General features: G+C 30.0%; 1 protein-coding gene across 1 annotated transcript in view; it reads right to left on the bottom strand.

The window, feature by feature from the left end:
• Positions 1-15212, bottom strand: part of LOC122512271 — a 59275-nt gene extending 44063 nt beyond the window's left edge. The window contains exons 1-2 of the mRNA XM_043628011.1: positions 14956-15212; positions 14776-14895 (exon numbers count right to left, since the gene is read on the bottom strand). Coding sequence (XP_043483946.1) covers positions 14776-14895; positions 14956-15189 — 354 coding nt within the window. The 5' untranslated portion in view covers positions 15190-15212. The remainder of the gene's footprint in view (positions 1-14775; positions 14896-14955) is intronic.
• Between the last annotated feature and the right edge of the window lie 1191 nt (positions 15213-16403).

Below are 16403 nucleotides of genomic sequence, written 5' to 3'. Positions count from 1 at the left end.
ATTTGAACCAAATACAAATTACTTAAGTCAATTAAATAGAATAATTTAATTTAATAAATATTGCTTTAAATCAATTATAAAAATTACTTGATTAAATAATGCATAGTTTTTAATTAAAATAAATATTTATTTGCATCAATAAAATAATTTTTTTGAAATAACTAAACTTAGAAGGTTAGATTTTGAATGTTAGCCTGATTCTCTGAATAATTAGTAAGAAAAGGGCGAAGATACGTCCATTCTTTTCTTACTAATAGGATTTTCTGTAGGTAATGATCAGGGTGTTTTTTTGAAATTTTTACTGCACTATTCTTACGCATGTCACCGTCACCAATATTGTTACAATATATATTGTAACAATATTGTTACAACAAAGTCTAGACTTTGGGTTTTTGCAAGTCTAGACAATATAGTTGTATAATAATATAAATTTTTCTTTCTAAACCAGAATTTGAACATTTACAAAATTAAAACCTTATAGTGGTTAGAAAATGTAAAAAATTATTAATATTTATAAAAATATAAATTATTTTATTTAAAATCATTGTGTAATAAGACAAAAATTATGAAGTGACATTTACAAAAAATGTCATTGTACATTATACGAAATGTTATTTTTACGTATTCTCTTACTAAACCTTTCATTTTCGTCCGCTATCCTGGATTCGCCATTTTGTATTTTTAAAAAGTGACTTTGGATTCATAATCAGTGGAATTTTACTGAAAATCAGTTGAAAAGTACTAAAATATCAGTCATTCTTCACTGATTATTATTTTATTGTGATTTATTTATTAATATTGTAAATTTCTGTCAAACAAATAATTTTACTAAAAGTCAGTTGAAAATTACACTTACAGTAGTGTTTCATTCGAGCAACACGATCCGAGAAACGAACAAAAAACGATTTTCTTTTTGTTTTGATAACCAAGCTGTCATGTTCGCTCGTCTTATTGAAGTAAATTTTCATAAATGTTTATTTACATTATTCGAAGATAATTAAATCTTAAAAAATTACTATAAAAAAATTCTAATAATATTAGTTTTTAAAAATATTATAATGTTATTTTTCGAAAATAATTGAATTTCTTAAAATAATTCTTATATCCTAATTTACCTTTAAAAATTTTTTTTTAATTTTTGGTAATTCAATTATTTTCAAAATTTGCAATTAAAATTCTTCAAAAAATTGTAACAAAATACTTGAAATAAATTAATTATTTTCAATTAAATTTTGCACAATTTCAACTATTCAAAAAGGTTTCTATTGTAGACATATTTGAAAAATTTAATTGTGTTAAAAAATTATTCAAAGAAATCTAAGTATACTTATTTTTAATTATCTATAACTTAATCTATTGAATTTAGAAAAATTACATCAAGAGGACAAAACTTTGTTCTTTCGTCTACTTTTGAATAATGTTTAGAAAACTAAATTTTTATTAATGTTTATTAAAAAATTATTTTATACCTAAAAATGTTAAATTTTTTTAATTTAGGCATGATTACAATCACAGGCACACAAAAAAAAAGTTGTCTGTTCATTGAACAAGACCTACATGTCTTATAGTATTTTGGCCCCCTGAATACGAATATGAAGTCAGAATTGCTCCAGCACCCTCTGTTTTTTTTAAATCGAAAACACGGCTTTCTTCGGAGTAGAAGAATATATTTGTGCGTTTTCTTCTTTCAACAACTCAAATAATGTCAAAATTGCTCCACCACCCCTGTTTTTTTAAATAGGAGAAACTACCCTTAAATCTAAAATTCAAGAACTAAAGTCAAAGAATGAAATAACCACTTTTTTGCGAAGTAGAAGAATATATTTATGCGTTTTCTTCCTTCAACCACTCAGAAATATTGTCAAAATTGCTCCACCACCCCTGTTTTTTTTAAATGGGAGAAACTACCCTTAAATCTAAAATTCAAGAACTAAAGTAAAAAAATATGAAATAACCGGTTTTCTTAGGAGTAGAAGAATATATTTATGCGTTTTCTTCCTTTAACCTCTCAGAAATAATGTCAAAATTGCTCCACCACCCCTGTTTCTTTTAAATGGGAGAAACTACCCTTAAATCTAAAATTCAAGAACTAAAGTCAAAGAATGAAATAACCAGTTTTTTTTGCGAAGTCGAAAAATATATTTATGCGTTTTTTTCTTTCAACAATTTAGAAATAATGACGAAATTGCTCCATCACCCCCTGCCCTTAAATCTAAAATTCAAGAATTATAGTAAAAAATGATATAACAGGTTTTTTCCAAAGTAGAAGAATATATTTATGTACTTTTTAAAAAAGCATCAGCATTGCTTCATCACCCTCTTATTGATTTATATTGAAAAAACTACCCCTTTAAGTATGAACCCAGAGTATACTAACAACAATAAAAACAATTAGTTTTAGACAAAAGCATACGTTCCTTTATTTTTGTTCTCATAACTAAAAAGCAGAATCAGAGTTAATTTATCATTATTTGTTGTTGAAAGAAGAAAACGCATAAATATATTCTTCTACTCCGAAGAAAACCGGTTATTTCATTTTTTTTCACTTTAGTTCTTGAATTTTAGATTTAAGGGTACTTTCTTCGATTTAAAAAAAAGTAGGGGTGGTGGAGCAATTTTGACATTATTTGAGTTGTTGAAAGAAGAAAACGCATAAATATATTCTTCTACTCCGAAGAAAGCCGTGTTTTTATTTTTTTTTACTTTAATTCTTGAATTTTAGACTTAAGGGTAGTTTTTTCGATTTAAAAGAAAACAGAGGGTGATGGAGCAATTCTGACTTCATATTCGTATTCAGGGGGCCAAAATACTATAAGACATGTAGGTCTTGTTCAATGAACAGACAACTTTTTTTTTTTAATAATAAAAATTAAAAATAATTATTTTTAATTTTTATTATTTAAATACACAATTAAAAATAATAATAATACTCCGCAAAAAAGCCCAACTAATAGAAAAATAAAAAAGTAGGTTAATTTTAAATTTAGATCCAACTATTACAATGTTATAGATTTATTAAGTAATATATAACAAGTAATATTATATATATTTCTCTAAATAAAGATGTCTATTGACTTTTTAAAATTGATTTTCTTAAAAATTTCTTTATTAAAAGTATTAATATTTAAATTTTATAGTAATTGCTGTTTTAAAAAATCAATCCGGGAATATTTATTTTTGGTCCGGGAATTTAAAAATAATAATTCACTAGACACCTTGAATTAATTTTTAACTTGATATAATAATTTTAATTCACTAAAATGAATTTAATTTTAGTTTTTAATAGAATTAATAAAAAAGAATTTAAATGTTTTTGGATATCGATTTTTTTCAAAAAATAGGTTATTATTGTATTATTTTTAGTTGTCAGTTATGGGAAAGTCGAGAAGCAGTCGAGAAGTTCGGTCGATGACAATTAGAAAATTAGACGATACGATTTGACAATTAACAAAAGAATAAACAAGATGATCGTTTGAAAACCAAAGACGATAACCAAATAATCGCTCGAAAAAATGAAATTCGCGGATCGAAGTGAAACACTAACTTACAGAAATGTAAGTCATTTTTCACTGATTATCCATTTAAAAAATTATTGTTGATGTCTGCCAAACAAATACAGGGTTGCCACGGACCTGGAAAACCTGGGAAACCCGGAATTGTCATGGAATTTTTTTTCAGTCATGGAAAACCTGAAAAATCTGGAATTGTCAGGGAATTTTATAAAGCCTGATACTAAAAGCTCAATTTTTTGTGTTTGAGTCGTAAAAATTTCAAGTTTTCAAGTTGACATACAACTTTTTGATTTTAAATTTAGTGCTTACAATTGAAATCAATATGGCATTTCTAAATTTTAGTTTCTTTTGGTCTCTATCTTCCTTTAAATAATTTTTAAATTAATACATTTTAAGGTACACTCTCACCTCACTGCCTGCCTGCCTGCGCAGGCAGGCGCCATAAGAGTGAGAGAGAAAAAACATTTAATTTGAATTTTCTGACTCTCTTACTCTTATGTGTTACCATGTCAACCTGCAGGCAGGCAGGCAGGCAGTAGGAGCTGTGCTAGCGCCTTTAGAAACCCCAAAATGTTATGAAACTGAAGCTACCAACTTTTATGCAATGAAAATTTTTTCTTTTGCTAATTGTTTTTTAATGTAAGAAGCCCTTTAAAAAATTGCAATCGAAAAAAATTGCTTCTGAAGCAAGGAAATAATAATTTAGTTAAAATTTCGGGATATTTGGAAAATCTACGAAAAAATAATTAAAAATCACTAATTTCCTTGCCTTCCTTAGATCCTCTTACAATTTTTTTAAATGACTTGTCACATTAAAATAAATAATTTGTAAAAGAAAAAATTGCTTATGAGGTGAGGAAATAATAATTTTGTTTAAATAATATATGGATTTTTCGAAAATCTGTGTAAAAAATCAAAATTAATAATTTCCCCGACTTCGATCTTTTAAAATTTTTTAAAAGGCTTCTAACATTAAAATAAATAATTAGCAAAGAAAAAATTGTCATTGAATAAACGTAGGTAACTTCAGTTTCATAAAATGTTATTAAAATGCTTTTTAAAATACTGGTTTAATAATTGTGAAAAATTCTAAACTTAACTAAATTTTTAAATTTAAAAAGATTTGCTCCTCATCTTTCTTCGGAGCGTATCTCAAATAACCTTACAAATTTTAACTTAATTTTTTGTTAATAATGAAATTAAAAATTAATAACTTATTTTGTTAACAATTTACTTAAAGGATTTTATACTTTTTGTCGTAATTAGCTAAAAACATACCAAAACAATTTTATTTCTGGTTTGGAATTTTTTAAGAAATGGTCTGGAAAACCTGGAAAAGTCATGGAATTTTAAAATCGATGTCTTGTGGCAACCCTGAAATAAATAAGTAAATACACAAGTAAATAAATAAGTTCCATTACAACACAGACAGCGCAGCATTAGCGAGTGAGGTATTTACGTATATTTAAAAAAATTTCAACAGACACTACGTGCATCAACAAACCTTAAAAAATTCAACAATTTATATTATCAATCGTTTATTAAATCTATACATATATGTGATTTGTGTATATGTAGGAGTTTATATCTGCATATGAGCAGTATACATGTGTATGTAATTTATGAACATGTGTGAGTATACATGTACATGTGATTAGTGTATATGTGTGAGTATACATGTGTGGGTGTTATGCGCGCATGCTTGATATTCATAGAACACTACTGCGCATGCCTGATATTCATAGAACACTACTGCGCATTCCTCACATTGATAGAACACTACTGCGCATGCCTGACATTCATAGAACAATAGTGCGCATGCCTGACATTGATAGAACACTACTGCGCATGCCTGATATTCATAGAACACTACTGCGCATGCCTGATATTTAAAGAACACTACTGCGCATGCGTAATATTGACAGAACACTACTGCGCATGCGTAATATTGACAGAACACTACTGCGCATGCCTAATATTGACAGAACACTACTGCGCATGTGTAATATTGACAGAACACTACTGCGCATGCGTGGCACTAATAGAACACTACTGCGCATGTGTAATATTGTCAGAACACTACTGCGCATGTGTAATATTGACAGAACACTACTGCGCATGCGTAACAGTGATAGAACACTACTGCGCATGTGTAATATTGACAGAACACTACTGCGCATGCGTAACAGTGATAGAACACTACTGCGCATGCGTAACATTGACAGAACACTACTGCGCATGCCTAATATTGACAGAACACTACTGCGCATGCGTAACATTGACAGAACACTACTGCGCATGCGTAACATTGACAGAACACTACTGCGCATGCGTAACATTGACAGAACACTACTGCGCATGCGTAACAGTGATAGAACACTACTGCGCATGTGTAATATTGACAGAACACTACTGCGCATGCGTAACAGTGATAGAACACTACTGCGCATGCGTAACATTGACAGAACACTACTGCGCATGCCTAATATTGACAGAACACTACTGCGCATGCGTGACATTGTGAATATGTATACATTTGTGTTAATATTATTTTTAAAAGATATGCATATATATACGGCTAGGGTCGGTCGGTCGGTCGGTCGGTCGGTCGTTCTTCAACTTAATATAATAAGAGATTGTATTCATTCACTTTATCATACAAAGAAAAGAATTACTCCGGTTCGACAAAAATAATCTTTTTATTAATATCTACTCACACCTATATTACAATTTATTAATATTATAATATATTGTACTTACTCTTCTCTTTGCAGTTTGTTAATTAATATTTTTTCTTATTTAAATCTTGATTTTCCCGTATAGTTGCTGTTGTTAACAATAAAACATAGCCACACTTTCTAACTCGCACGTCAAAATAATGATCTCTCTCTCATCGTTCTTTCAAGAGTGACGAAGATAGTTGCAAACTGCGCATGCGCTTTATTTTTGAGAAGTCTTTACTACTCAGTGAACCAAGGCAGACATTTGGCACGGTATCTCACTGGTAGTACAGTCTCCTTATTATTACTCCGTGTTTCATTGTTTTGTTCAAGATTTGTTGAATTTACCACAATTCTCTAGGAACTTTCTGTCGGTAACAGTAGATTTCTTTTCGTCCATTTAAACTTACCAATTCATTTATTCACATGGTAAATTCAGTCGCGCTTGTCAAACTTTGCTTTTACCAATTTTTAACAAATATTCACTGCTTGTTATCGAAATCGGCATTTTCACATTCCAGGACAATTGTGCTTTCAATTTATAATGTGTACTCTGGTCATGTGATTTTAATTTTAATGCTAAATTAAGACCGTATTCGGCGGATGAAAAAAAGATTGAGTCAAACGTCCCAATACGGTTTTTACTCGAATCCGTATTGGCTCAGAGCTTCACTCAATTCCTAAACGCTCCACTCAATACTTCTTTTTTTACTGGGTAGTTAGAGCATTGCAATTTTGACTATAGAAGGGTCTTACCTTTTCTAAATAAATGTCCGTAGTTGAGTGACATTCTGTTTATTTTTGTGGTGTTCATAACACATTTGTGTTTTAACCGAAGATTTGTAAATTTTTACGTAGAAGAAAATTCCAACTTTTAAGTATATTTTTTGAATTTATTCTTAATCACAATTTATTTGGGTACTTTTTTTGTTCCCCTGAAGAAGTACCTTAAGGAATTTGCTAAATATTTTTAGTCAGATTTTGTATGTTTGTTGTTAAAGTTAAAAACGCACCCTGGGGCTAAATGTTAAGTGCATCTTTCCATGTTTTTTTTTAAATTTTTCGTGTTTTTATGTTTAAAAATTATTTATTTGACATTAGGCAACTACTTGGTAAAAAAAGAAGACCACTCTAGTAGGCTAGAAATAGAATTTAACATTTAGCCCCAGCATGGGGCGAAAAGGTAAAAAAACAAAATTTTCAAAAAAGGACAAAACATGTATTTTACGCGAAAATATTAGAAACTTTTTTATTGAAAGTTGTTGAGGACAAGTTACTCTACAATATTGAACTATATACATATTATTTGCATCTAAGCGGATTTATTGCTTAGAAAAAAATGTTTTTGCAAAATTTAACATTTAGCCCCAGTCTCCCCTAATTTAAACTCTTTATTTATTGTTATTATTATTAGTTTATCATTATTATTATTGTTGTTATTATTGTTTTGTTACTATGTGTACAGATTTAAGTATATTAATTTATTATTACAAACAAATAATTGAAATATTTAATAATAAATTACATAATTAATGTAGAGCAATGTTTTTAAAAATAGTGAAACATAATTTTGAAAATCAAAAATGAGGTTTTTTCATTAAAAATGGTCGTTGTCGATCTATGTAAGATAAATTATAAGAAATATTTATTTCATGCAATTTTATCTTCGAAAGATATAAATTCAAAATTTAAATCCTACGTGGCCCTGATCTGAGCCCTAAGTTTTTCCTGATGTGGGCCTGACCAGAGTTGCCACGTCTGGCCCTGATCAGGTTATGGCGTCAAGTAGGTCAATTTCTGCACGGGGAACGAGGATTTTTTAATCTGTCTGAATAGGCGAATTTCCAAAAAAAACCCAATTCCTCTGTGAACAGCAAAATATCAGAAAAATCAATTCTTCTCTATTGCTCGTGTCAATGAGATGATAAAAAAGAAATTAAGAGTTTCTATTTTTTTGAATGCGCAAAATTTTTCTGCTTCTCAACGTAACAAAAAAAATACAGAATCCTATCCTTTTGAATCGACAAGGTAAATCTTGTAAAAGCGAATTGAAAAAAATAAGAAATAGCTATTCTTTTCAATCGACTTTAAGCGATTCTACGTAGTCAATTCAAACGAATAGAAATTGTTTATTCTTTTCAATTGACTGCTTCGAATTTTAGAAATGCATTAAAAGGAATAGAACTTTTGACAAACAATTTGAGAAAGCCTAATCTTTCCAATTACATATTTGTAGGAGCTCCTCTAGTTATTGTCTTATTGAAATAAATGAAAGAAATTTTCAAGTGTTCAATGTTTAACGTTATGTTTTCAAAACCTAACCTTCAGGGGCGTATCCAGGGGGGGTTTAAGGGTTGACCCCCCCCCCGAAACCTTGGAAAACCAAGATCTTAGAGTATACCTGTAATTAAATTCCATAAAACCCCCCCTGAAACTTATTTCTGGCTACGCCCCTGCTAACCTTTTTTCAAGTGAAATATTGAGTGCAGATCTATGCAACTGCTAAAAATAAGATGGCAAAGAGTTGACTAGGCGCTGAAGTCGAAACAGGCCGATTTTTGGCGGCAATTTAAAAAAAAAATATTATTTTTATTATTTATAAATATTTATTAATTATTAAATATTAATTATTATTAAGTTTGCTTAATATTAATAAATAATTAATAAATATTTATAAATAATAAAAATACTATCATCTTTTTTTTAAATTGCCGCCAAAAATCGGCCTGTTCCGACTACAACGCCTAGTCAAATCTTTGCCATCGTATTCATATGAAAATGTACAGGAGTGTACAGTGAAATCCTTTTCTTTTAATTTTCCCATGTCAAATTCTAAACCAAATCCCATGTGGAAAACATTATCCGCCTTATTGAATATCCTTCCATGGGAATCCACTTGGAATTTTACAAGGGATTTCACATAGGATTTTATATGGGAATTGACATAGGATTTCATGCAAGATTTCACCTAGGATTTAATATGAGATATCACATAGTATTTAATTAAAGATCCAATGAAGAAATTTTCAAAGGATTAAAAATTATTTAATAAAAAATTAAATAATAAATAGTATTAGTGTTACAAGTCATCAAAAAATTAAAAAAACGATCATTTGAAACACGTCCTCTCTGCTACAGGTTCTCAGCTTTTATATACTTCCAGAGTCGTCTCAACAGCGAGAGAAGTCACTTTCGCCACCTAGCGGTGAAAGTATAGGAGCGACAGTAATCTTTAACATTACTAAGGAAACCATGTGGAATACCACGTAGGATTCCATGTGGTTTCCTACGTGGGGATTTACATGGGATTTTACTTAGGAATTTAAGTAGAAATAAATTCTTAAATGAATTCCTAAGTAAAATCCCATGTAAATCCCCACGTAGGAAACCACATGGAATCCTACGTGGTATTCCACATGGTTTCCTTAGTAATGTTAAAGATTACTGTCGCTCCTATACTTTCACCGCTAGGTGGCGAAAGTGACTTCTCTCGCTGTTGAGACGATTCTGGAAGTATATAAAAGCTGAGAACCTGTAGCAGAGAGGACGTGTTTCAAATGATCGTTTTTTTAATTTTTTGATGACTTGTAACACTAATACTATTTATTATTTAATTTTTTATTAAATAATTTTTAATCCTTTGAAAATTTCTTCATTGGATCTTTAATAAAATACTATGTGATATCTCATATTAAATCCTAGGTGAAATCTTGCATGAAATCCTATGTCAATTCCCATATAAAATCCTATGTGAAATCCCTTGTAAAATTCCAAGTGGATTCCCATGGAAGGATATTCAATAAGGCGGATAATGTTTTTCACATGGGATTTGGTTTAGGATTTGACATGAGAAAATAATTATAAATAAATGATACTGTTTTTCACATGGGATTCGGTTTAGGATTTGACTGGGAAAATAATTATAAATAAATGATACTGTTTTTCACTTGGGGATTGACTTGAGAAAATAATTATAAATAAATGATACTGTTTTTCACATGGGATTCGGTTTAGGATTTGACTGGGAAAAACATGTGGGATTTGATATGGTTTTATGCATAGATGAACTGTTCAAATTCCCCATGTCTATTCCTAACTAAAATCCTGTCTCAATTTCCCATATGGTTTGACATGGGAAACCACATGGTAAACCACGTGGTTTCCTTCATGGAAGTAGGGTTTTACATGGTTTTTGACATAGGATCCCATGTGGTTTCCCATCTGGTTTCCCATATGGGGATTTTCAATAGGGAATGACGTGAAATTGGTAAACAATCATTTTCGAACGAGTTTTTCTCTGCACACAAGCACTTTTTGCAAATTCTGAATCTGAACCAATGACACAAATCTTCTTAATTACCTAAATCCAAAATATTTTTTTTATCCATGCAGAAACGCTGTTGCAAAATGGTAAATGCAAAAGCAACAAAAGTAATGTAATGACAGGCGGCAAGACGTTTGTTCCAACCATTTGCCATTAGAGGGCAGAAGCATGCAGGGAGCGTAAAGGCTCAGCTGTCAAAATGATTCGCATTACATTACTCCGGCCTTTCCCATTTTGCAATCGCGTTTCTTCAAGGATTAAAAAAATATTTTAGATTTAGGTAATTAAGAAGATTCGTGACGATGGTTCATGGGCAGATTTTGCAAAAAGTGCTTGTGTGCAGAGAAAAACTCGTTCGAAAATGATTGTTTACCAATTTCACATCATTTAAACCAGGCAGTGCCGTATTTGTTGGGTGATAGCGGTTTGTCGAATGTAATCTAGAAATTTCAGAGACCGTCGAACACCGTTAAGAATAATAGATTTTGCTACTTTTCCTTGCTCCACCGAGGAATTGGATTATTTTGGAAATTCGCACATTCAAAAGAAATAAACTTCTGAATTCTTTTCAATTCCTCGCTTCTTGCCGGGAAACCATATAAAATTGTACAGACATTTTCATTGGTCCCTATGACGCCTGAAAAATCAATGTACAGGGCACAAATTTTAGTTTAATTTATATTTTCTGTTTTCAAAAAATAAATTTGGCTAAAGTTTATGTTTGAAACATTGAGTTTTTAGATAGTACAGGCCAATGAAACAACTGAACAAATTTTATATGTGGTATTACTTTCCGGCGGCTCATATAGAAGTAAATATGTTAGACAAAGTCACTTTTCTTGAGAAAAGTTGAAATGTGGTTTAGGGTTAAGCTTTGTTGGGTGAACACTATTCGAATATTTTTTTCTTGGTCTAACTGCTGCTTTAGCCTTTGCAAAAATAACGCCATTTTCAGCTGCATAAGATCTAAACTGCTTTTGAAAGATGAGTTCAAGACAGTCTTTGGAATCTGATCGATAAGATTAGGTGGGTCAGTGGACGCATTTTGGGTCTTCTTTATTGCGAGGACAAGGAGTTGAAGTAGAGTGAGATTGTTGTTCAATATAATGCCTTTAACATAGGCATTTAAGATACATTCGCATTTGTGTGTATGGGGAGACTGTAGATGAAGCTTTATTGGCGATTCAAACAGCTAAACTAGCCCAGTAAGAAGTAAGGAATTGAGAAGAATTGGACATTTTTAACTTTTTACAGAAAATGTTAAATTATCAATTTTTTTGAATTCCGTTTCTGTCCAATTCCTATGTATTCCTTTTTGAGGCAAAGATTTCTTGAAAGTGAATTCCAATCAATTCCGTTTTAATATTTCTTTAATTTTTGAATTTTTGTGAATTCCGAAATACTGTGTGATACTCGGTAAGTTCAATTCCTGTCTATTCCGTTTTAATATTTTGTAATTTTTTAATTCCTTTGAAGTTTGCAACACTTTGAGATAAGTGCTTCTAAAATTCGGTAGTCATAGTACAGTTTAAATAGCTGAGCGGACAAGCTGTTTGTCTACGACAATGAAGCTTGAGGGTTCAAATCTTCGAACTGTCAAATTTTTTTTCCGCTTAAAATATTAAAACGGTATTCAAAAGAATAAACTTAGCTTTTTTTCGGCTTCTCCAAATGAAAATGAAAAGAATTGGTCACAAACGGAATTCAAAAGAATTAAAAATTTCGAATTCTTATTAATTCCTTACTTCTTACTGGGAGCGCACATAGTGGCGAAGTTTGAACTAACAAAACCGGGACTCACTGCAGCCTTATATATAGAACTCCACGTGTATTCTGTCAATTTTTTTATGTTTTTCATTATTATTCCGAACTATTTTAGTTTTCTCACATTTTTTTTATTACAATATTTTGTGAAATTTTTTCTAATTACGATATGAGTGAACATAATCAAAACAGAATAAAAGAAGAAAAGAACATATAATTGTTCTTTCTCAATGCTCCCTACTAAAAATAAAATCACAAAACAACAGAAATTTAGTCAGAATCTCTGATGATTTTAGACTGCTTTTGTTACGATTGCAGCCATAGAACGTCATGCTTGAGTCATGTTTAATCATAAAACTTCAAAAGTAGTCAGGTTTTTTATACAAAGTCGACACCCTTTTTACCTGGTAAAAGGTCAACTGACCGTCATAGAATTGAAGGGAAATCATTTTATTTGTTTATATTCATTTTTATTTAAACATTATACTTGTTTTTCATCGACTTAGAATTCATCTAACAATATGCTCTTATTATGTATGCAATATATCCTTCAGAACTTAAATTCAAAAATGACCAAAAATATTAATATTACGAAGCTAAATTTCTGCATTAATATTTATTAAATAAATTAATTTTTTCGATTTCGGAAGACGTATAAAAGGTAAAAGAAAAACACTCTTTTACTTTCTTATAAAATTGACGACGTTTCGGTGGTCTGGTTCGCCACCATCATCACGTCGTCTATTTTATAAAAAAGTAAAAATGATTTACTTTTACCTTTTATACGACTTCCAAAAATCAAAAAACTTAATTTATTGAATAATAGAAAGAATTTACTAAATATTAAATTAATATTTATTATTCTGACCAAAGTGAAACATGTTTAATAAATTTTATATAAAAGTATATTCTAAGAAATACTTTATTTAGTATTATTCTAAAAAATTCATTTTTATTAATTAAACAATTTTTTGCAATGCTACTAATAAATTTTCGTTAAAAATACATAAGCAAAAACTTACGTAAGATAGGGGGGGTTAGTGGTTCAAAAACTTACGGAGTCTTACTGACGTGGGTGCGTGGATCAAAATTCAAGAAAAATGCCTTACGTAATTTATGGACGGTCCCTTAGGGCAAAAAAATTGTTTTTATATGCTACATTGCTACCCAGTTCAAAAAATAATCCAGGAGGTTCATTGTTTCCGTTGACTTGGATTAGGACACATGGGTAGATTGGTAACAGCATAGTTCGCGGAACCGAAATTCCATGGAAATTTTACTGGCTGGTTTCAAACCACATTTTAGTTTCGTAGGAAAAGAAACGTCCAGCCCAAAACCAGGATGGTTTTGATTAGGTCGACCAACCCAGTAAAAAAAGAAGTATTGAGTGGAGCGTTTAGGAATTGAGTGAAGCTCTGAGCCAATACGGATTCGAGTAAAAACCGTATTGGGACGTTTGACTCAATCTTTTTTTCATCCGCCGAATACGGTCTTAATTTAGCATTAAAATTAAAATTACATGAGCAGAGTACACATTATAAATTGAAAGCACAATTGTCATGGAATGTAAAAATGCCGATTTCGATAAGAAGCAGTGAATATTTGTTAAAAATTGGTAAAAGCAAAGTTTGACAAGCGCGACTGAATTTACCATGTGAATAAATGAATTGGTAAGTTTAAATGGACGAAAAGAAATCTACTGTTACCGACAGAAAGTTCCTAGAGAATTGTTAAACAATGAAATTTCATTGCTTTGTTGAATTTACCACAATTCTCTAGGAACTTTCTGTCGGTAACAGTAGATTTCTTTCAGTCCATTTCGTCCATTTAAACTTATACCACTTCATTTATTCACATGGTAAATTCAGTCGCGCTTATCAAACTTTGCTTTTACCAATTTTTAACAAATATTCACTGCTTCTTATCGAAATCGGCATTTTTACATTCCAGGACAATTGTGCTTTCAATTTATAATCTGTACTCTGGTCTTGTGATTTTAATTTTAATGCTAAATTAAGACCGTATTCGGCGGATGAAAAAAAGATTGAGTCAAACGTCCCAATACGGTTTTTACTCGAATCCGTATTGGCTCAGAGCTTCACTCAATTCCTAAACGCTCCACTCAATACTTCTTTTTTTACTAGGAAAACAAGAACACTTCCGACTACAAATAAAAATATCAGTCTTCGCGTAATATAAATACTAAAAGTGATGAAAATTCAATTAGTTGACCTGATCATATAGATGTCCATATGTTCGAGATTGACACTATCAATAAATTAAAAAATGTAAAAAGAATAGCGGGCGAAATAAATTCAACCGGTGTCAAAAAAATGTTCGCAAGACCCTGCACCTTTTAACTTTTTCAAGTTGACCTTTCCTGATTATACGAACACACACCCTATTTGTCCATATGATCGAATTTCCAGTGCATTAATGTATTTGTAATATTTACTTGTTTTACTTTCAGCTTATTATTTAAGAAAATAATTGCACTTATTGAAGAGTAACATGTTGGTGGTATGCACACTAAGAATGCGTCTATGTTATCCAATAGTTTTATAGCGCCTGTAATCTAAATTCATTAATGTATACATTACAATCTTAAAGCAAAAATTATTAAAAACAATTTTACCTGCCCAGTTATAAAAGAAACTATAATAAAAGTAAAAAATGATTGAATGATAAAATTTATCCATTTAGGATTATATCGACTTTGTCCTGTTACTATTACAATATATCTGACAAGACTGTAGTATGGATTTTTTATAGTGTCCATCTTCCGGATGCTTACAAAATAGTAATAAAATGAGCCTCTACATTTAGTCCTTCTCTGAACATCATTATTTCTTATAGGCTTTCTTAGCATGTATTTAAATATGTATGAATCCATGCAAAGTGTTTCCTAAGAACTGTACACGTACCTATAATTAAATGTCGTTTTCAAATTATAAAGTTAAAAGCGGTCGTTGTCTGTAATTATAAAATTGAACCATTTATTCGGTTTTAACGATTTATGAAAAATAAATTTAATCAATAGCGCTTTAGTAGCGTCTTTGGAGTATGTTATTAAGACAAGAAAAGTATCAGTTTTCTGTTAGTTGTTATGGATGCAGCACATTACAATAAAGTAGCATTACTATATCTATTATATTTAAATATGTACATATATAAATTCATAGTAAGTGTTTTCTAAGAACTCTACACGTACCTCTAATTAAATGTCATTTTCAAGTTATGAAGTTAAGAGTGGTCGTTGTCTGTAATTACAATAGTAAACCATCCCAGGCGCGAAAGACCAATGCTGACGATGGATTGAAGATTTATTGAGCCTTGAACGCCCAGCCTGGGTAACCCAGTGTTGAAGCAGTCTTTATACCACTGTCACTCAATGTTGATTCAGCATTGGACACCAATGTTCGTTCCATGCTCGATTCAAGACTCGGTCAATCTTCGTGAGTGAAGCTCAAACATCTGATCTTTATTCAAGCCTGAATCAATCTTGACAGTGTGCACTTAAAAATATTAAATATAAATATTTATAAATTAATTAATATTAAAATATTTTTTATGATAATTTTGTATACTATTTAAAAATTATTATTAATTATTATTATTAAGATATCAATTGGTAAATAAATATTAATATTTATTTAGTGTATATTATTCTTTTTTAATTATTAATTTATTAATAATAATAATAATAATAATTATTATTAGGTATAAAAAAATATTAAATTAAAAATAAATATTAAATATTATTTTTTTTATAATAATAATAATAATAATTATTATTATTATTAATTATATAAGATTTATATAAATAAAGTTAAATTATACATTATTATTTTTTTCTTGCACAGTGTCAAATAATTGTTTTCAAAGTTCAAGAGTTTCGTTTGTCTGAAAAATTTTTAGTGAAAAAATATGTTCATTAGGGTGTAATAAATATTTATGCCTAGTAGTTTTACACTAGGAATAACTGTTTAGTAAATATGTATTATCAAAAAACTATTTTTTGTCAAACGCGTGCGATTAAACACAAATAACCTTGAGACTTTAACATTGCCAACTCAAGAGTTT

Source organism: Leptopilina heterotoma, unplaced genomic scaffold (genome assembly GCF_015476425.1).
Source record: "Leptopilina heterotoma isolate Lh14 unplaced genomic scaffold, ASM1547642v1 Lhet_97, whole genome shotgun sequence".
In the NCBI taxonomy this organism is placed as follows: Eukaryota; Metazoa; Arthropoda; class Insecta; order Hymenoptera; family Figitidae; genus Leptopilina; species Leptopilina heterotoma.
The sequence above is the reverse complement of the archived record's forward strand: the minus strand, read 5'-3'. Positions and strand labels throughout refer to the sequence as shown.